The sequence below is a fragment of the Chiloscyllium plagiosum genome, unplaced genomic scaffold, assembly GCF_037043375.1.
Source record: "Chiloscyllium plagiosum isolate Xiang-an unplaced genomic scaffold, Cpla_swu_hap1 HiC_scaffold_3, whole genome shotgun sequence".
In the NCBI taxonomy this organism is placed as follows: Eukaryota; Metazoa; Chordata; class Chondrichthyes; order Orectolobiformes; family Hemiscylliidae; genus Chiloscyllium; species Chiloscyllium plagiosum.
The window spans coordinates 157,602,360-157,624,727 of record NW_028270141.1 but is presented as its reverse complement, the minus strand read 5'-3'; the positions used below and the strand labels follow the sequence as shown (position 1 = coordinate 157,624,727).

Genomic DNA, 22,368 nt, shown 5'->3' with positions numbered 1-22,368 from the left:
CATAACACTACTCTCCATTCCAGTTATTAATCTTATAAATCTCTGAACTGTTTCATATTTGCGTAAGGTGACCAATACTCCACACAGTACTCCAAATGCCCTGTATAACTAAATCATAATATCTTGGTTTGCAGTTCTCCTTGTCTTAATGGTAGCATTCAGTAAACTTTTCTGATTACTTGCTGTACCCTTCTACTAATCTTTTGCAATTCATGCAGTGGGACACACAATTCTCTCTGCATTCAAGAGCTCAGCGCACACTCACCTTTTTGATATACTTCTGTTTCATTCTTGCTGTTAAAATGAACAATTTCACATCTTACCATATTATGCACTTCATTTGCCATATCTTTCATCACTTACTCAAATTTATTTTTGTTAACTCTTGAATTCTTTGCACAGCTTACTTTCATCTCTAGCTTTGTATGATCAGCAAAATGGCAACATTACCTTCACTACCCTCATCTATATTTCTAATCAACCTGTTCAGAAATATTATTACACACCAATGGAGCAAGTGGACCTTGAATCCAGGCCTCTTAGTCCAGGGGTAGGGACACTATCAATTAACCTCACTGCCCCTCATCTAAGTCTGTTATATAAATTGGAAACAGTTGAGGTCCCAAGCAATGATCTCTGGTACCTGTTGCATCTTGCCATCGTCAAAAAGACCCATTTATACCTCTCGTCTAGAACCAGACAGGAGATCAAGAGCAATGAAATCTGATTAATTTATTCAAAGTGTTTAGAATATGTTCAACTTTCTAGATGGCGTATTAAAACATCTATCATAGACCAGGACCAAGAAAGTAATGAAAAGTAAGAAGTTTCACAAGTGACTGGTAAAGCTTTCCTTTGGTTGTGGAAGTTGATGAGGGGTCATAAATTTAAGATAAGTGGAGTTTGAAGAGTGATTTTTGGGAAACAATATAGTTAAATACATGAAAGCTGTGTGTTACAGATTATGTTATAGTTTGAAATTGTTGAGTTCTAATTATGTTTCAAGCTGATTAAATATTCTAAATATGAAATATTCAGTACTGGTAATTTTTTATTTTTGTTCAAGCATAGCAGAATGTGCTTACTGGTGCAGTGAAATTCCCAACTTAAATGTATTATGTAACGAATGATGAAACTTGGGCTTAATATCATAATAGATTGACAATTTTAAATTCCAACATTAACTGTTTAATTGGGTTACCCAGTGACTAGCACTGCTGCCTCAGTGCCAGAGTGCCAGGTTCATTTCCAGCCTTGGATGATTGTATGGAGTTTGTGGATTCTCTCTGTATCTGCATGGGTTTCTGTCAGGTGCTCCAGTTTCTTCCTAGAGTCCAAAGATGTGCAGGTTAGGTGGATTGGCTGTGCTAAATTGCCCTTTAGCATCCAGGGATGTGCAGGGTGGATGGATTAGCCATGGTAAATGTGGGTTATGGGGATAGGATGGGGGTGCTGTATGTGAATGGAATGTTCATTGGATGTTGGAATGGCCTTGATCCGCATTGTAATGATTCTATTACATTGTGTAATGGAATTAGATAACCATCTTAATTGCTGTTATCTCCAATGCTGATGTTGTGAAAGAAATGTTTGAAAATATTTTCAATGTGCATCCATTGGATTTTTTTTCTATTTTTGACGTTGCTTTAAAGAAGATTTTGGTTTTGATACCTTTCTGCTCACTACTGTCATAACTCTGTGGGATTAGAAAAGCCAGCTTAGTTATTAGAGTTGTCTCAACTCATACGGAGGTAATGTTTGCTCTATTTGATTCATTTCTGATTCTGTTACAGAGTGCAAGAGGATCATCCTATAATGTCTTTCACAGTTTCGAAGAATGGAAGGTTAGCCTTGTTAAATGTCGCCACTCAGGTATGTAGAAAGCAATCAACTTGTTTTAATTTTGACTTGAATTTCGCTACAGCATTTTTGAGTCCATGGCCAAAAGGGACAATTTTAGCTTCTGTTTTCAAGTATGGACTGTAACTGGAGAATTTGACAATACATTATACCTCACTTTAACTCAGTAAGTAAATACACCAAATGGTACATCAGATTAGTACTTGGTAAGCTCCCTGGTCTGTTAATCTGATTTCCGCTGGGAGAGCTGTGTGTAGTTGGCTTTACTTCTGGGTACAGAGACCACTTAACTGTTGGGAAGAAAAGTCAGCTGGGGATTCTCACTTCCTTTCTGTTAAGGGTGGCAAGTGTTCTTGAGTTCCTTCCTTAGCTGCTTTCTATTCCATATTTACATGTTGCCTTTTTGACATAAGTATTAGGCTATTTTCTACATGCATGCTAATGACACCAAACCTTTCCTCCTCCAAAACGTATTGACTTCATTGTTATGCAGTTTGATGTCTGTAAGACACTAGCCAGAAGCAGTAAAACCTTTGATGTCATCCTCAACTATCTCGAACTAAACCTAGTGTTCTCTTTAAACTTGAGTTGTATTTCAAACCTCAGATCCACCTTTTTCACTAAGACTTACTTCACCTCTAAAATATTACCTGCTAGTATCTCTCTCTTCACTAATACCAAAACTTTCTTCAAACTGTTCCACATCAAGGCTTGACTTTTTCAGCTTTTCCTAACTGTCTTTTTCAAGCTTTTAAATCAACCAGAAAAAAACTATTCAAATCCTATAATGCCCCAAGGTCCTTTGAACTATTTTCAGCTGTGATTCAGTTGATGTATTGCCTCTCAGTCACAAGGTTACCAGGATTTAACCAAATAGTCACAGCTGACACTCCAGTGCAACCTGAGAGAGTGTTGCACTGTCTGGTCCTGGTTAATCCCTCAATCAATATCATAAGAACTGATTATGTAACCGTTGTTTTATTGCTGGGTTACCTTACTGTGTATTCTTTAACTGCTTTATCTAGAACATTGGCAACATTCCATAATATTTCATTGGTTACAAGGCAGTTTGGAAGTGTCCAGCAGTTGTGAAAAGCGTTATATAAATGCAGGTCGGTCTTTCGTGACCGTTATTGGTACCCTTTTTTTCCCCAGCACATTCAATCCTAAACTATTATCCTCAGTTCGAAGTCCCTCCACGTCTGCACCTAAATTTACCTTGAAGTTTCTTCAATCCTAATCCAGCTGCATCTGTCCATCCCTTGAATTGGGACCTTATTGCTTTTTAAATCATTCTGCCTTGCTGCACCACTCCCCATCTTCAAAGGTTGTCTTGAAATCTGTTTTGACTAGCTTTGATTTTTTTTAAATTTCTTAATCTGAATGTCAGTGTGGAAAGTAAAGTAAAATGTGTGATAAACAGAGGGGCTTTGTTAAATTCATTAATTTTTCCTTGAAGCAGCTTGATCTAATTGCCCTACCTTTGATCAATATCCTTTGCTGAAAGAATCTTGAAATTGTAATGAAATTTCTAGGTTCTAAATTCATACAGCCATTGAGGATAGATTTATAAAAGTATTTTTCATGAAGTGTGAATTAACATCACTTCATGTTTGCTGTTGACATTGAAATGTGTTCAAAGTAATGTTTAGAGTTTAATTTACCGTAGTTTATTTCCTCTTACTAGATTTGTGGCACATGGAGAAATTGTCAAGAATGTCTTGGCAACATTCTGCCTTTTAATTGGTTTTTTAACAATGTTGTGGCTTGTTCAAGGGGACAAGATATACTCTTCTGTAATTTGTCTTTCAGGTATTCATTTTGGAAGTAACATGATTTTTATTGTCATTGTGAAACAATTTTGTTTTGCTGCCAAAGTAGCTACTTGTTTTAGTTCATAACACTTCCCTCCAATTCATTGTACTTTGTAGTCCGTTTTGAGATTGCCGAGATTCATGCATGTCTTGAGGGAATTTTAGTCCAGATAAAAATTTCAGGCCAGATCTAATCAGTTCAATACTTGGAAACCCTACATCGTCAGATGTGCCCCATTTTGGTTGAAGCGTTACCAGAGGCCTTGGCTGCCTGTGTCAGTAGCCAGTTAAGATGGACATTTCAAAGTTAAACTAGAGGTCTACAACATTATTTTAATAGTTCTTTCTGTATGCTGGCCAATATATATTGCTAACGAGCAGTAGCTGAAGTAGGTTAATTGTCCTTACTGTCCTTGATCTTTATGCAACATAGCTGCTGTATTTGCCTAATGAATATCATTATACTGGAGTGGAATTCAATTAATATGAATACTTCAAGTGGCATAATGACATAAAAATTATTTTTAAATTGAATAATGTCTAACTCGTGTGCTCCTCTTTCAAATCTGCTGTCATTAATCCTTTCAAAAAATTGTCTATCTCCATCTCTCTGCCTTCTCTTGAGAGTTTGAAGTCTCCCAAATCTGTCCCTTTCTATTTCTTAACACATCACATTTTAATCCCACCAATTAGCTCTCTGCTTCTGCCACGATAACAATTTTCTCAACCAAATTCTTGAATAGCATCCTGTAGACTGTGGCAGAGGTAAACTATCACTCCTAGTTCTCTTTGACCCTGGCAACAGGTTTTGACACAGTTAATGGTCCAAAATCAGCCACAGATTTCCCTGTAATTAATTTTATTCCTGGTTCCATACCATTTGTCTTTTTTCTTCCTCCTCTCCCAAAGAATCTGTCATTGACCCTGTTCCTGTTTGCCACCTTAATGGTGCCATCTGCAAGGTGTCCTCCACAAATGTGAAAATTCATGAGTTACCATGTGTATGCTGACTCTGCTCCATCTACATAGTTTATTGACATTGGAGAGATCAATCAGGCTACTTGTCTGAATTCTTGCAGTTTATGTTGGAAGCTCATTAAATATCGGCAAGCCAATTCTTTGGTGCCTTTCACAACCTTTTGTTCTGATACCATCAACTTCAACCCTCTTTCTAGTAACCGTGTGAAGTTGAACCAGACTGTTCACAACCTTGGTGTTAAATCTGACTCCGTCTAAGCTGCCTACTACATGTCTATACCATCACTAAGACAATCTAGTTTCATCTCTATAAACAAAATTAATTCTGTCCTAGCCTGACCTTATCTATCAAGACCCTTGTGTGTCTTTGGATTTCATGTTTAGAGGTAACAATGTATTCCTGTCAAGCCACCTTAGCGCTATCTTCCGCAAACTGGGAGTTATTGAATCCTTTGTAGATATGTTCTAATTTGCACTGAGTTTTACTTGCTCTTTGAGGAGCTGTGGGATAGTTCCATGGGTATCTTCTTCCCCTGCTCGATTGTTCAAATGGGCGTTATTCCCCTGAGATTTCGAGGAATATTTCAAAAAGTATAACCATGTTTCTCACAGGATTAGTTATCTCAGTGCCTGGACTCATGGTCTTCAGGCATGAGTTCTAATCCAAAACAGCAATCAAAAAATTTAAATTGTTTATTCAGTCTGAAATTATAAAGAAAAGCCAACGTGGTCCACAAATACACTATAGGTTTGTCTTAGAAAGCTGCTTGGTTCACAAATGTCCTTCATGGAAGGAAACCTGCCTTTAATGGATGGGTTGTATGTGATTCTGGAGTAATGTGTTTACTCTTAGCTGCCCTCTGAGAAGGCCTAGCAAGTTACTTGATTGTCAAGGCAGCTTGCCATCTTAACTTTTTGTGGTAGAAAATAAAGGCTGACTTATGAGTGATGGTATATCTAAAGCATACTTGTGTGTGTACAATACGATGTGGAAAAATGTGCTTGCAAGAATCAAGAATGTGAAAATTTGCAGTACTATCAATACGTACTGTACAGCTTTTCATTTGAATAGATGGGATTTATCTGCTGTTACTTGTAGGCCTTGACCAGTGTAATGATGGCCATTCAATTAAAACGGCCAATTGGATGCTGGTAATTAAATGTCTCAATTTGTGCAGGAAGCACTTGTGTTAGTTCTTGATGCTTTCCCACAATATTATCACTGCATTCACTACACTAAACCAGCTGTCTTTTTTTGCTTCTGATGGAGCTGATCAGGTTAATGGGGAGGGGTGCATTTATCACTTGATGGCAGCTTTGTGTTTTTTTTGTCTTTTTATGTGCTTTCCCTCCAACTTCTACTGCAAGACCTCTCCGCTATATCTGCCTGCAAGCACATTGATCTCTGTGGGATACCTGAAGAAGCAGACAACTATTTGGAATTGAATTTTTAACAAGACTCATATGTTTCCCTCTGCATGGTGAAAGTGTAACTGAAGACAGTAGAAGATGGAGAGAGAGGGCAGGAGAAGTCGATTCACTCCAGAGTGAGTAGAAAGTCTACACAAAACAACCAGAAACTGATGTAAGCTTGTACTGCTTTTGACACAGTGGTGTTGGTGACTTAGGGTCCTGATCCAACTCCCTTTAATTATCTTTTTTTATTAATTACACCCAGTATGGTGGAATAACGATATAGATTTCACCAGCACTCTAAACTTTGGCAAATGAAAGAACCTCACTGTCTAAAATTGAAGCACTCTGATTTTTGAGTAGCGTAATTTTTGATGGACTTTGCCTTGCTGAAAGTAGACTTTACTTGGTTGTTTTAGACCCATTTTGAAGTTGAAATTGCAGAAATGGGACTGCAGGATATGGAAGGGGGGAAACCCATTGCTGGTAATTTTAAGGCAAAATGGAGCTTTACGACCCCGGATAGTGACTGAGTCTCTGCCTCTTTGACGCTACACTTTGTTCTCAATGTTTATACCACCAAATGAAGAGGATTGGAACAATGATGAATCTACTTGCTTGGACTGACAAACCAGATCCCCTCAAATCAGTGCTGACTGACTTCATACACCTTAAATAGATCTCAATCTTTGCCAGTCATCTGTGTCACGTTGACTTCTTATTTCAGGCATGAGAAGCTGCCTCCATTTGGTGAAATAAAAGTTCATATGGCTGTTTTCTTTGGAATTCAGAAACTCCCATGTTTCTTAAATAGTGACAATATGATGGATGTCTTCATAAGCTGCGTGGAGTGAGGGTCATGTTGCAACAATCTGATTACTCCATCTCTTTAAATCTTCCTAACCTGCGAGTATTGCAGGTGAATTGATTACTGCACTTCTAAGAACAGTGTAAAGAAAAGAAATGCTTGGCTGTGGTGTCCACTTGTATACAAGAGCACGATCAATAAGCAGCAATAATTAAAAGGATGGAGAAGAGAGAGTCTCTGACTTATTTAGCATTTCAACCTCCCAAACGATGCATATCTCCAAGACTGAAAAACAATGCATTTGAGTGAAACTAAAGTGTACAATTGAAGATGATGTGCAATCTCTGTATAACCAGCTACATCTTACAGCTGAATGGACATTGTTTTCAACAAACTGAGCTTTCTACAGATGTTTGACTTTTGACTACTTTGGAGTAACAGTTCAGGGAATGGCTGAATTGTTGGTTTCCCAGTTTTAGGACTGAAACCAGGCTACTTGCAATGAGTTGTTTTAATAACCTATTGAATTGTTTTTCAGTACTACTTTGATTACATTTTAGAAAGTCAAGTTTTCCATGTAAAATAATACAAGGTCCAAAATCAAATTGATTTTGCACTTAAATTTCACAAATCTACCAAATGTTAGAAGTACACCATTTAGTCTCTCAAGACTGTTCCTCCAGTGATAAGATTGTGGCTGATCTGTTTGCATTGAATTGCATATTTCCACTTTCCCTTGATTCCCCCACTTATCAAGAATCCATCCACCTCCGTCTTAAAATTATTCAAGGGCTCTGCCTCCTCCACTTTATGACCGGGTATTCCAAATTTAGCCACAATAGGTTTACTACCTTCATCTAAGTCATTGCTGTTAATTGTCAGAAAAGAAGTTGGAATCCAGCACAGACCCCTGTGGGATTTCACTCATCACGTTCTACCAATTGAACGAAACTCATTTGTGTCTGCTTTGTTTGGTTAGCCAACCAATCTTTCATCTGTGCTAATATATTGCTCCTACACCATGCGTTCTAATGCCTTTGATGTGGTAGCCGACATTCCTACTAATTTTCTTCTGCATGAACCACCAAAGCCTGTGCACAGCAGTGACATCTGGAACTGAAAGTCAATGCTGCGACCTGTATAGGTATGCCAGTTGCTGTGTGCAGAATGTCAGGGAGTGTTGGTGTTCTTTATCAAATGCTCTCTGCTCCAATTTATTCACAGCACGTGTTACTACTTCAACAAAATTTCAATAAATTAATTAAATATTATTTCTCTTGAACATGCTGACAATCCTGATTACCTGGGTTTTTTTGATGTGCACAGTTGTAATCTCTCCCCTGATTGATTCCAACACCTTCCCCACATCAAGTGTCAAACTAAATGTATCATTTCCTGTTTTCTGTCTGCCTTCTGCCCTCCCATGAATAGAAGGATTATGTTTGCCTGCTTCCCAGACAAATTGAATCTTTCTTGTATCTAAGGAATTTTGGAAAATTAATGTTACATTTTGTAAAATGAACAAAAATTAAATTAAAATAATGCACCATTAGCAGCAACCTTTAAAACCTTTGGGGAAGTCTATCTTGACTGACAGGCTTGTCAGCCTATAGCTTCATCAGGTTTCTTAGTACCATTTCCCTCCTGCTTGTAACTTTGATAAGCTCCTCTCTCCCTTCCACCTCTTGACTTACAGCAATTTCTGGAATGTTTTTTGTATTTTCACTCATTTAGAGGGCACTCACTTTAGTAACATTTTTCCTTTTTAAATATATGTAGAAACTCATGCTGTCTGTTTTTACAGTCTTTGCTTCCTCTCCTATTTTAATTTCTTCTTCCTGATTAACATCATGGCAATCTCTACTGTTCCTTATATTGTAACTAGTCATCTGACCTGCCACTCCTCTTTACACAATAGTATACTATTTCCTTAAGTTTGACGTTTTCCCTAACTACCTTAATGGAGATAGTGGGTCATATCTTTAGAATTTCTCTTTACAGTAATCTAAGTATTCTGAAATATTCCAATAAATAGTTGCGACTGTCTCTTTATTGATCCATCTCCTAGTCTAGGGCTTTAGTTTACATGGAAATTATGTAAAGTTAAATAATCAACTGTATTGCAACCCAGGTAAATGTTCACATGGTCTTTAACTGCAAGAACACAGTGTTCGTAACCAAGAAAAAATTTGTATGAGGATTCCTAATTTACAAGTGCTTGTACTTGTGAATGTAGTCCCAATCAGGGGTGTGTTTTTAAAAATCAGACATATGAATGTTACCTGTACTTACGAATGACTATTTGATATTGTCCTGCAATATGCTGTGATTTGCATACAATTGACTTGTGCCTTGAAGACGGAACCCATTTGCAACCTGGGGAACTGCCTTTACTTCTGGAAGTTAATTGTTTCTGTCTGTAGATGATGCCTGACTTAGTATTTTCAGTGTTTATTGTTTTTCAGTTGTTTTGTTTTAACTTTAATTTAAAGTATTTAATGTGATGCAATGCTATTATGATCTAGTGGCTGGATTGTGGAGCTTTATGACAAATTCATATTAACACAGCTGTTTCAACACTCGCTCGGTGCGATGCACTTGAACTGAGCTGAGTTCTCGGATTAGCTTTATGCTGCATTCAGTTGCTATATCTGTAATGAAAGTACACCATTTGACAATGTTAACCTGGAATCATAGAAAATTCCAGCATTGAATCAGGTTGAGTCTGACCTGTTATGTCCTCTTTTGCCTCACTGCTAGGAGAAAGTGAGGTCTGCAGATGCTGGAGATCAAAGTTGAAACTTTATTGCTGGAACAGCACAGCAGGTCAGGCAGCATCCAGGGAACAGGAGATTCGACGTTTCGGGCACAGGCCCTTCAGGAATCATTCCTGAAGAAGGGCCTGTGCCCGAAACGTCGAATCTCCTGTTCCCTGGATGCTGCCTGACCTGCTGTGCTGTTCCAGCAATAAAGTTTCAACTGCCTCACTGCTAGCCATACTTTCAGTTAACTGTGCCCCATGATCTGGAAATACTGAAGCCGCCTCTTGTTTAATAGATATTACATTATCACATTTTTGAACAAGGTGTTGATTACTCTTGTAATATTTAATTCTTCAGTTCTGTGTCTATATTTACTCCAATTAAGAGGAATAGAGAAGTAAAATCTGAGAAAGTGGCTGCATGTGGAGAAAAACATAAATTTGAGCAATTTCAATCCATTGTTTCTCCAGCTATATAGTACTTCGCAGATAGAAAAACATCCATTGGGGGTATGCAGCAAAACACAAAGTGAGAATAACTGAGAGCCTGATCAAGGAAGCAGTGCTTTATAAAAGCCTCAAAGTCCTGATGAAGCTGAATTATGAATATTGCTGCCATTCAGCATGAAGAGTATCATGGTTTGGAAGAAACATGGGTATATATAGCTGATTACACTCAAATCTCTTGCCCACAGTGAGTCAGTGTAGTTTAGTGATTAAACCCATTGATGGGAAAGTTGTCAACCACTGGCAAGCATTTGAAGGTAGTGGTAGTTCAAGCTTTTAATACTGAATGTGGTATGTTTATCTGTGTAGCTCTGCAATGTTATAAATTCAAAATGTCAAAAGAAATGTAGGTGGGGCAAAATTGGAAAATGGAACAATATTACTTGTCTGATTGGAGCACTTGTCAGAATGTGAAATTTTAATTGTTTCAGATGCTTTCTCAGCCAAGACAGTTCTTTTTATCAGATTCATGTTCAGCCATCTGTGTATCATCTCTTGCTGTCTAGAGCATTTGAATATTAATTGTATTTTTCATTTCAGAGGCATTTTTATTTAAAAGTGCAATAAAAAGAAAACCTTAAGTTCTGTATGACTGTCTGTGTTCCTAGGGAGTTCATCTATGGGACCTACAGGACCGTGTTTTAGTGAGAAAGTATCAAGGTGTCACACAAGGATTTTACACAATTCATTCATGTTTTGGAGGCAACAATGAAGATTTTATAGCCAGTGGCAGTGAAGGTAAGAAGCAGGAGTATACAACATTATAGACTCTTAATACAGTGCAGATGAAGTCAATTCTGTGTGTGGATAGCAAGAATTTTCCACCATTCTATTTACCTGTGGTAGGCTTTGATGTGCATGTTAGGGTAAAATGATAAATAAATATCTGGATACTTAAGAACTTATTGGCAGAAATCCTCTATTTAATCAGGACAGAAAATTTCAGTATATGCTGAGGCAAATATCAACAGCTTTTACTGCTTCACCTCAGTCTTTTTTTTTTAGATTACTTAGTGTGGAAACAGGCCCTTCGGCCCAACAAGTCCACACCGACCCGCCGAAGCGCAACCCACCCATTCCCCTACATTTACCCCTTTTACCTAACACGACGGGCAATTTAGCATGGCCAATTCACCTGACCTGCACATCTTTGGACTGTGGGAGGAAATTGATAACTATGCAATTTTGTGATCTGCTTTTTCTATTTATCATGGAATTTTGCTATCTAAAAGTTAAAAAGCATAGTTTGTTTGTCTAAATGCCATCAGTTTATTCTGGAGAAGTCTCACCAATTCCTGGGGGAGAGGGGTGCGAATGTGGTATCTGCTCCCATCTGCACTGGAGCTTTCCCTATGTGGAGGACTAGCTAGAATCATTGCAATTAAAGCTAAGGAGGAGTGCACTCTGTCCATCAAGACTCTATCAGCTATCTGTAAAGCAATCCCATCAGTTCTGTTCACCTACTCTAACCTCTTAGCCTGGTGAGTGTACTTTCCTTGAGTTCCCATCTAATTTCTTTGTGAAATCATTAACTGTTTCTGGTACTTCTATACTTGTAGGCAGTAATTTCCACATCAAAACTGCATGAAAAGGTTCTACACACCACCAAAACTAGAGTTATTATCATAGAGGTCTACAATACATAAGTCCCACAAAGTTTGTATTGGTCAAAAACAGCCACCTAACTATTTTAATCCAATTTTCCAGCACACATTATTGTAGCCTTGGCATCATAAATGAACATCTAAATACTACTTGAAAGTTATGAGGGTTTCTGCTTCTTGCCCTTACTAGTAGTACTTTCCAGATTCCCATTATCTGGGTGGGGAAAAAAAAATTCCTCTCAACCTCTGAACCTCCTGCCCTGAGTTTCAGTCTGTGCCCTTGTTATTGATCCTCCACAAAGGGGTAAAGCTCTTTTCCGTCTACACTATCTATGCTTATAATTTTGCGTATCTCAATCATGTCCTGCTGTAGTCTCCTCTACTCCAAGGAAACCAATCCCAGCCTATCCAATCTCCCTTCCTAACTTAAATTCTTCTTCTCGGGCAACGTAGAGTTCTGAAGGAGGGTCACCAGACCTGAAACGTTAACTCTGCTTTTTCTCCTCAGATGCTGGCACATTTGAGTTTTTCCAGCAAATTCTGTTCTTGCGTCACACATCCTGGTAAATCGCCTCTGCACCCTTTCAGTGCAATCCCGTCCCTCCTACACTGAATTTCAGAACTGCATGCAATGCTCTATGATGTGAGGTGCCGGTGTTGAACAACAGTGGACAAAGTTAAAAATCACACAACACCAGGTTATAGTCCAACAGGTTTATTTGGAAGTACAGACTTTCAGAGCACTTCTTCGTCAGGTAGCTACCTGATGAAGCAGTGCTATGAAAGCTTGTCCTTTCCAATAAACCTGTTGGACTGTAACAATACTCTAGTCATGATCGAACCACCTCTTTTTTTCACAGTTCCCACATAACTTTCCCAGTCTTTAAACTCTATTCCTTGGTTCATATTTGCATGTATCGCACGTAACTCTCAACTATTTCATCTACTTGTCCTGCTGCCTTCAAGGATCTATAGATACATAAACCCAGGTTTCTCTGATCTTTGGTGCTTCCCAGGATTGTAATGTTCATTATGTATTCACTTACCTTGTTTATCTTGTCCAAGTGCAACACTTCACATTTACCTGGGTTGAATTCCATTATCACTGATCAAACCATTTGAACAACCTGCCTATATCACTCTGCAAGTCAAAGGCTATCCCCCTCCCTACCATCTCACTAATTTTTTTTATAGAGGGTCATAGAATCTTACAGCACGGAAACACTGTTTCACCCAAATTGGTCCGGACCAACCTCGATGTCCATCCACGCTAACCCTAATTCCCTGCATTTGGCACATATTCTTCTCAACCTTTCCAACCATTGTTTTGGAACTTTGGAAAAAAAAAGTCAAAACAACAGTTTAAAAGGAAGAAGAGCAGACAAAGGAAGCACATGGTGAGGACAGTGCAGGAGAGAGAGAGAACCTGCGCAGTTACCGCCTTTGCTGTTTGAATTCATGTATCATTGAACATCGGAGTGCATCTGGGAAAACTAACAAACAGTGAAATTCACAGCTAAATCTTGGAGGAACTGTTGGGCGAAGGTCACAGCACAGAATCAGATAAGTTAATTGTTTTAAGTCTGTCCAAGAGAAAGGCTGCGGTAGTGAGTATAGTGGATTCTTTCTTGATTATATGTTTTTGGAGCTAAGTCTCTTGGTTAAACTTTAAACATAAGCCATAGCTATTAATTTAACCTGGGGCAGTGTTTTGTAGAGGAATAAGATGGTGTTATTTTCTGGGTCTGTAGATTGTGAAGGAGCAAAAATGGCCTTTGCAGTGATATGTACTTCTTGTCAGATGTGGGAGCTTAAAAGAGAGTTTAAGGGTTACTGCGGATTATATCTGCCATAAATGCTGTTGGATGCGAATCTTATCAGATCGAGTGGATCGGTTGGAGAGACCGATAGAAGCGATGAGGAATTTGCGACAGCAACAGTATGTGATGGATGGCAGTTATAGGAAAGGGGGGAAAGTCTCAGATAAAGTCACATAGATGGGTTAACTCCAGGAAGGGTAGGAGGGGTAGGCACCTAGGGCAGGAGTCTTTTGTGGATATACCCATTTCAAACAAGTATGCTGTTTTGGAAAATGTAGGGGGTGATGGATTCTCGGGGGAATGTAGCACGAACAGCCAAGTTTCTGGTATTGAGACTGGCTCTAATGCAACGACGGGTACGTCAGCTTCCAAGAGATCAATTGTGTTAGGGGATTCTGTAGTTAGAGGTATAGACAGACGTTTCTGTGGCCAGCAGAGAAAAAGCAGAATGGTGTGTTGTTTCCTTGGCGCCAGGATCAAGGATGTCTCCGAGACGGTGCAGAATGTTCTCACGGGGGGAGAGGGGCCAGCAGGAGGTTATTGTCCACATTGGGACCAATGACATTGGAAGGGAAAAGGTTGAGACTCTGAAGGGAGATTACAGAGAGTTAGGCAGACATTTAAAAAGGAGGCCCTCAAGGGGCCTCCTTTTTAATATCTGGATTACTCCCAGTGCTACGAGCTAGTGAGGGCAGGAATAGGAGGATAGAGAAGATGAATGCATGGCTGAGGACCTGGTGTATGGGAGAAGGATTCACATTTTTGGATCTTTGGAATCTCTTTTGGGGTAGAAGTGATCTGTACAAGAAGGATGGATTGCACTTAAATTGGAAGGGGACTAATATACTGGTGGGGAAATTTGCTAGAACTGCTCAGGAGGATTTAAACTAGTAAGGTGGAGGGGGGGGAACCCAGGGAGATAGTGAGGAAAGAGATTGATCTGAGATAGGTACAGCTGAGAACAGAAGTGAGTCAAACAGTCAGGGCAGGCAGGGACAAGGTAGGACTAATAAATTAAACTGCATTTATTTCAATGCAAGGGGCCTAACAGGGAAGGCAGATGAACTCAGGGCATGGTTAGGAACATGGGACTGGGATATCATAGCAAATACAGAAACATGGCTCAGGGATGGGCAGGACTGGCAGCTTAATATTCCAGGATACAAATGTTACAGGATGGATAGAAAGGGAGGCAGGAGAGATGGGGGAGTGGCATTTTTGATAAGGGATAGCATTACAGCTGTACTGAGGGAGGATATTCCCGGATGTACATGCAGGGAAGTTATTTGGGTGGAACTGAGAAATAAGAAAAGGATGATCACCTTATTGGGATTGTATTATAGACCCCAAATAGTCAGAGGGAAATTGAGAAACAAACTTGTAAGGAGAACTCAGCTATCTGGAAGAATAATAGGGTGGTTATGGTAGGGGATTTTAACTTTCCAAACATCGACTGGGACTGCCATAGTGTTAAAGGTTTAGATGGAGAGGAATTTCAGTGTGTACAAGACAATTTTCTGACTCAGTATGTGGATGTACCTACTTGAGAAGGTGCAAAGCTTGACCTACTCTTGGGAAATAAGGCATGGCAGGTGACTGAGGTGTCAGTGGGGGAGCACTTTGGGGACAGCGACCATAATTCTATTTGTTTTAAAATAGTGATGGAAAAGGATAGACCAGATCTAAAAGTTGAAGTTCTGAATTGGAGAAAGGCCAATTTTGATGGTATTAGGCAAGAACTTTTGAAAGCTGATTGGAGGCAGATGTTCACAGGCAAAGGGACGGCCGGAAAATGGGAAGCCTTCAGAAATGAGATAACAAGAATCCAGAGAAAGTATATTCCTGTCAGGGTGAAAGGGAAGGCTAGTAGGTACGGGGAATGCTGGATGACTAAAGAAATTGAGGGTTTGGTTAAAAATTGAGGGTTAGGTATAGACAGGATAAATCGAGTGAATCCTTAGAGTATAAAGAAAGTAGGAGTATACTTAAGAGGGAAATCAGGAGGGCAAAACGGGGACATAGCTTTGGCAAATAGAATTAAGGAGAATCCAAAGGGTTTTTACAAATATATTACAGAGGAGGAAGTGCTGGATGTCTTGAAACGGTTAAAGATGGATAAGTCCCCAGGACCTGATCAGGTGTACCCGAGAACTCTGTGGGAAGCTAGAGAAGTGATTGCTGGGCCTCTTGCTGAGATATTTGTATCATCGATCATCACGGGTGAGGTGCCAGAAGACTGGAGGTTGGCAAACGTGGTGCCACTGTTTAAGAAGGGTGGTAAAGACAAGCCAGGGAACTATAGACCGGTGAGCCTGACCTCGGTGGTGGGCAAGTTATTGGAGGGAATCCTGAAGGACAGGATGTACATGTATTTCGAAAGGCAAGGACTGATTCGGGATAGTCAACATGGCTTTGTACGTGGCAAATCATGTCTCACAGACTTGATTGAGTTTTTTGAAGAAGTAACAAAGAAGATTGATGTGATCTATATGGACTTCAATAAGGCGTTCGACAAGGTTCCCCATGGGTGACTGATTCGCAAGGTTAGAGCTCATGGAATACAGGGAAAACTAACCATTTGGATACAGAACTGGCTCAAAGGTAGAAGACAGAGGGTGGCAGTGGAGGGTTGTTTTTCAGACTGGAGGCCTGTGACCAGTGGAGTGCCACAAGGATCAGTGCTGGGCCCTCTACTTGTCCTTTACATAAATGATTTGGATGCGAGCATAAGAGGTACAGTTAGTAAGTTTGCAGATGAGACCAATTTTGGAGGTGTCGTGGACAACGAAGAGGGTTACCTCAGATTACAACAGGATCTGGACCAGATGGGCCAATGGGCTGAGAAGTGGCAGATGGAGTTTAATTCAGATAAATGCAAGGTGCTGCATTTTGGGAAAGCAAATCTTAGCAGGACTTATACACTTAATGGTAAGGTCCTAGGGAGTGTTGCTGAACAAAGTGACCTTGGAGTGCAGGTTCATAAGCTCCTTGAAAGTGGAGTCACAGGTATATAGGATAGTGAAGAAGGCGTTTGGTATGCTTTCCTTTATTGGCAGAGTATTGAGTACAGGAGTTGGGAGGTCATGTTGCGGCTGTGCAGGACATTGGTTCGGCCACTGTTGGAATATTGCATGCAATTCTGGTCTCCTTCCTATTGGAAAGATGTTGTGAAAAGATTTACAAGGATGTTTCCAGGGTTGGAGATCTGAGCTACAGGGAGAGGCTGAACAGGCTGGGGCTGTTTTCCCTGGAGCGTCGGAGGCTGAGTGGTGACCTTAGAGAGGTTTACAAAATTGAGGGGCATAGATAGGATAAATAGGCAAAGTCTTTTCCCTGGGGTCGGGGAGTCCAGAACTAGAGGGCATAGGTTTAGGGTGAGAGGGGAAAGAGACCTAAGGGGCAACTTTTTCACGCAGAGGGTGGTAAGTGTATGGAATGAGCTGCTAGAGGAAGTGGTGGAGGCTGGTACAATTGCAACATTTAAGATGCATTTGGATGGGTATATGAATAGGAATGGTTTGGAGGGATATGAGCCGGGTGCTGGCAGGTGGGACTAGATTGGGTTGGGATATCTGGTCGGCATGGACGGGTTGGAACCGAAGGGTCTGTTTCCATGCAGTATGATTCTGACTCTATGTGTGTCTTTGTCCAAATGCCTTTTAAATGTTGTTAATGTACTCGCCTTAACTACTTGCACTGGCAGCTCATTCCGTATGCATACCACATTTATTCAAATAAAAATTGCCCCTTGGGTTCCATTTTATTCTTTCCCCTCTGGTCCTCGATTCTCCAACCCTGGGCAAAGGACTGGGTGCACTCCCCCTATCCATGCCTCTCATGATCTGCACATCTATAAGGTACCCCCCTCGCAATCTCCTCTCTTGTCCAACCTTCCCTATAACTCAGAATGTTGAGTCATGGCAACATCCTGTGAATTTCTTCTACACTCTTTCCCGTTAAATAACATCCTTCCTATAGCGAAGTGACAAACTGACCGCAATATTCCAAGTGTGGCCTCGCCAACGCCCCAAATAACTGCAACATAACTTCCCAACTTCTGTACTCGATGCCCTGACTGATGAAGCCGCCTTCATTGCCCTGTCTGCCTGTTAATCCACTTTCAGAGAATTGTGAACCTGAATTCCAAAGTCACCCTGTTTTAGTACACGCTTAAGGCCCTATCATTCACCATGAAACTACTACCTTGATTTGATTTTCCAAAATGTAAGACCTCACATTTATCTATATTAAACTCTGTTTGGCATTTCTCAGCCCACTTCACCAGCTAATGAAGGTTCTGCCGCAAATTCTGATAACCTTCCTCACTTGGCTAGAGTCCTGAAGAAGGGTTACATCTCAAATGTCGACTGTTGCTGCCTGGCTTGCTATATTCTTCCAGCCTCCTGTTTGTCAACCTTCCTCTCTGTCCACAATACTGTCTATTTGAGTGTCATCAGCAAACTTGCTAATTTTGCTTTGTACAGGTTGTAAGTTTGCTTGCTGAGCTGATAGGCTTGTTCTTAGACATTTCGTCACCATGCTAGGTAACGTTATCGGTGAGTCTCCGGTGAAGTGCTGGTGTTCTGCCCTGCTTTCTATTGCTGATGAAGGGCTTATGATCAAAACAGCGATTCTCCTCCTTGGAAACTGCCTGACCTGTGCTTTTCCAGCACTAGACTCTCAACCCCACTTTCTATTTGTGTCTTGATCTGTTAAGGTGGGTGATATCATTTTCAGTTCTTTTTCTCAGAGGTTGGTAAATGGGGTCCAAATAGATTTGTTTATTGATGGAGTCCCAGTTTGAATGCCTGCCTCTAGGAATTCCCGTGCATGTCTCTGTTTAGCCTGTCCAAGGAATTGATAAGTTATCCCAGTTGAAGTGTCCTCCTTCATGTGTGTGTGAGGAGGTCTAGTGACAGCTGGTCTCTTCTTTTGGTGACTAGTTAGTGTCCCTGTATCCTAGTGACTAGTTTCCTGCTTGTCTGTCCGAAGTGGTGTTTGTTGCAGTCCTTGCAGAGTATTTTGTAAATGACTTTAGTTTTGCTAGTTGCTGGTATAGGGTCCTTTAGGTTCATCAGTAGCTGTTTCAGCGTGCTGGTAGATTTGTGGGCTACCACAATGCCAATGGGTCAGAGTAGTCTGATAATCATCTTTGAGATGTCTTTGTTATGGTAGTGTGGCTAGAGACTCTGAAAAGGCGAACTCACTGCTTACAGATACCGGCACCTACCAACAGGTGGCGATAGACCAGACTCCACAGCTAGAAAGCTGTATCATAGCATCATTGAAGAAACTCCGTAAATCAGGCGAAATTAACAAGACAGATCTCCAAAGAATGAAACCAGATGGATCCAACACACTCCGCATCTACGAATTACCTAAGCCACTTCTATAAATTACACAAACGAGGGACCCCGCCTCGGACCCAAAGTCTCACTCCCTGATAAACTAACATACAGGCTGGCAAAGGAACTTCACTGTAAACTGAAATACCTAGTAAAAGACTCTCGCCACTCTACCCAATCCGTCCAAGAATTCCTGAACATCATCAAAGACACCCAAGATAGAAGAGTACGAAGTCCTGGTCTCTGCCGACATAATGGCTCGATTCACATCAATTAACACCAGCATGGCCAAAGAAACACAACCCTCACTACTAGACAAACCAAGGACACAAAACCCAGACAGCACCAACTCCCATCAGCAAGAACAGCATCCTCAAGCTAGTAGACCTGTGCCCCACTACCCACTTCCCTTCAATGACAAGACCTACAAACAAATCAACGGGACATCCATGGGATCATCAATATTCTGCTTCCTAGCAGAAGCAGTAATGCAGAGGCTCAAACAAACAGCCCTCCCCACGATCCAACCCAAGCTTTGGGTCTGCTGTGTGGGTGACATCTTGTCATCGCAAAGCGGGACAAATTAGAGGAAACCTACAATATCGTTAACAATGTCCTTACTGGCATAAATTTCACCAGAGCAAGAGAACAACAACACATTCAGTGGAGAGCTGCAGACTAGCGTCTACAGGAAAGGAACACACACAGACCAGATACTTAACTACAGGAGCAATCATCCCAACACCCACAAACGGAGCTGCATCAGGGCATTATCTCAACGGGCCACAACACACTGCATCACCCAGGAACTACAAGCAGCAGAAAAAAAATACATGTACAGCGTATTCAAGAACAATGGGTACCCGATGAACACAGTCTGTCAGTTCTTCAACAACAAACCCAAACAAGAAGACACAACACACTCAGACTCTAGCCACGCTACCATATATCAAAGACATCTCTGAAATGGCTACCACACTACACTCTCCCTTTGGCGTTATGGTAGCCCACAAACCTACTAACACACTGAAACAGCTGCTGATGAATCTAAAGGACTCTGTACCAACAACCAGCAAAACTAAAGTCATTTACAAAATACCCTGCAAGGACTGCAACAAACACTACATCTGACAGACTGGTAGGAAACTAGCCATCAGGGTACAGGAACACCAACTAGCCACCAAAAGACAAGACCAGCTGTCACTAGTATCCTTCCACACAGATGAAGAAGGACACCAATTCAACTGGGACAACACATCCATCCTAGGACAGGCTAAAAAGAGGCACGCATGGGAATTCCTAGAGATCTGGCATTTAAACAGGGTCTCCATCAATAAACACATCAATTTGGACCCCATCTATCAACCTCAGAAAAAAGAACTGGAAGTGATATCATCCACCTTAACCGACCAACACACATAAATAGAAAGCATGACAGAACACCAGCACTTCACTGGTGGCTCACTGATGATACCTCGCATAGTGACAAAATGTCTGAGAATAAACCTACCAGCTCAGCGAGCAAATTTACAACCTGAACCTCGACCTGAGCTACAAATCTTCACAAAAATCACAAATGCTTTGTACGTTCTCATCCAAACCATTGATATAGATAACAAACACTAATGGGCCCAGCACCCTCAGGCACTCTATTAGTCTCAGGCCTCCATTCTAATAAACATCCTTCCACTATTACCCTCTACTTCCTACCATCAAGCCAATTTGTCAGCTTATTTTTGATTGCATGCAATCTAACCGTCTGGAGCAGCCTACCGTGTGGAACCTTATCAAAGGCCTTACTGAAATCCATATAGACTGTCTATTCCCCTGCCCTCATCAGTCTTCCTGACCACTTCTTCAAAGAACTCTTAACAAATTTGTGAGGAATGATCTTCCACGCACAAAGCCGTGCTGACTACTTCTAATCAAACCCTGTCTTTCCAAATGCATGTGTCATTTGCAAGCTCACTGATCATCCTTCCTTCATTCAATTTAAGTCATTTATATATACCGCAAACAGCAAGGGCCCCAATATAGAGCCCTGCAGAGCCCCAGGCTTCCAGTCTGGAACACAGACTGGGCACAGGCTTTTGGTCTCTTTCACTCCTCAACCATCGCCCTTTGGTTCTTGTTGCTGAGCCAAGTCTAGATCCAGTTAGCGAAATTTCCTTTGATCCCATGGGCATTTACTTTTCCTATGAGTCTTCCATGTGGGACCTTTTCAAAAACCTTGAAGTCCAAGTAGTCTATGGCAAATGTATTGCCTCATCAGCATACCCGTTCACCTCTTCAAAATATTCATACAAATTGTTCAGATATGATGTCCCCTTAAAACTAAGCTGACTGTTCTTGATTAATCTGTGCCTCTCCAAATGCAGATTAAATCAAATAGCAAAGGTTAACAGTTTGGAAACAAATCTCTTTCTAAAATATGAACTTTGGCTTGTGATTTTTTTAAAAAATACTGTTACATGCACTTTAATTGTGGTAATGGCTGATGGAATGCTTTCAGTCCCCATTCTGTTTATACAGGTGGCCATCGACTAGAATTGAGGTTTAGCAGTAATTTTATATATTAAAAAATGTTTGAAACTGTCCCTTTTGGGGGTGGGTGGGAAATTACCAGCACATAGCACAAATTTGCACTTTTGGTAGGTTGCATCTAAATACTATTATATATTTGCCTCTTTAAAGATCATTGAGAAGGAAGTGGCTGAGTAGATTACTCATCTGACTGCTTAGTCTGGAGACTGCAGTGGGGTGTTAATGAGAAGCTCAATCTTTTACATTTAAGTTAACTTGTGAATTGAGTTGGATCTGCATGTGAGGAACAGAAACAATGCTTTAATTTGTATGTTAACAAAAGAAAATCTCTTGTAGATCACAAGGTTTATATTTGGCACAAGCGGAGCGAATTGCCAATAGCAGAACTGACAGGACACACTCGTACTGTAAACTGTGTTAGCTGGAACCCACAACTCCCGTCCATGATGGCTAGTGCTTCAGATGATGGTACAGTTAGGATATGGGGACCAGCGCCTTTCTTAGACAACCAGGAGTCTGAAGGTAATGAATTTTATGAATTGTTGAAGTTAACATTTGTTGCAAAGCTTGCTAGAAAATAAGCTGAATCTCTGATGTAAAGAGACTACAAAAGGCTAAGGACCATTTCAACGTAGAAAATAAAAGTAGGAATGGGCCATTTAGAGTCGTGGAGTCATACAGCATGGAAATAGACCCTTTGGTCCAACTAGTCCACGCCGACCATGTTCCCAAACTAAACTCCTACCACTTGCCATCATTTGTGCCATTTCCCTCCAAACATGTCCTATTTATATATCTATCCAAATATCTTTTAAATATTGTAACTGAACGTAAATCCACCACTTCCTCTGGCACATTTTACACACAAACCGCTGTGTTTTTTAAAAAAAAAAATGCCCATGTGTACATTTTAA

General features: G+C 40.6%; 1 protein-coding gene across 3 annotated transcripts in view; it reads left to right on the top strand.

The window, feature by feature from the left end:
• wdr26a (WD repeat domain 26a) overlaps positions 1-22,368 on the top strand; it is a 100,769-nt gene that overhangs the window by 67,504 nt on the left and 10,897 nt on the right. For 2 of the 3 annotated variants that reach the window (XM_043687373.2, XM_087984681.1), the window contains exons 11-13: positions 1,794-1,872; positions 10,750-10,879; positions 21,791-21,976. In XM_043687373.2, coding sequence (XP_043543308.1) covers positions 1,794-1,872; positions 10,750-10,879; positions 21,791-21,976 — 395 coding nt within the window. Of the gene's footprint in view, positions 1-1,793; positions 1,873-6,020; positions 9,687-10,749; positions 10,880-21,790; positions 21,977-22,368 lie in introns of those variants that run through there. The other variant, XM_043687374.2, reaches the window with a different exon arrangement.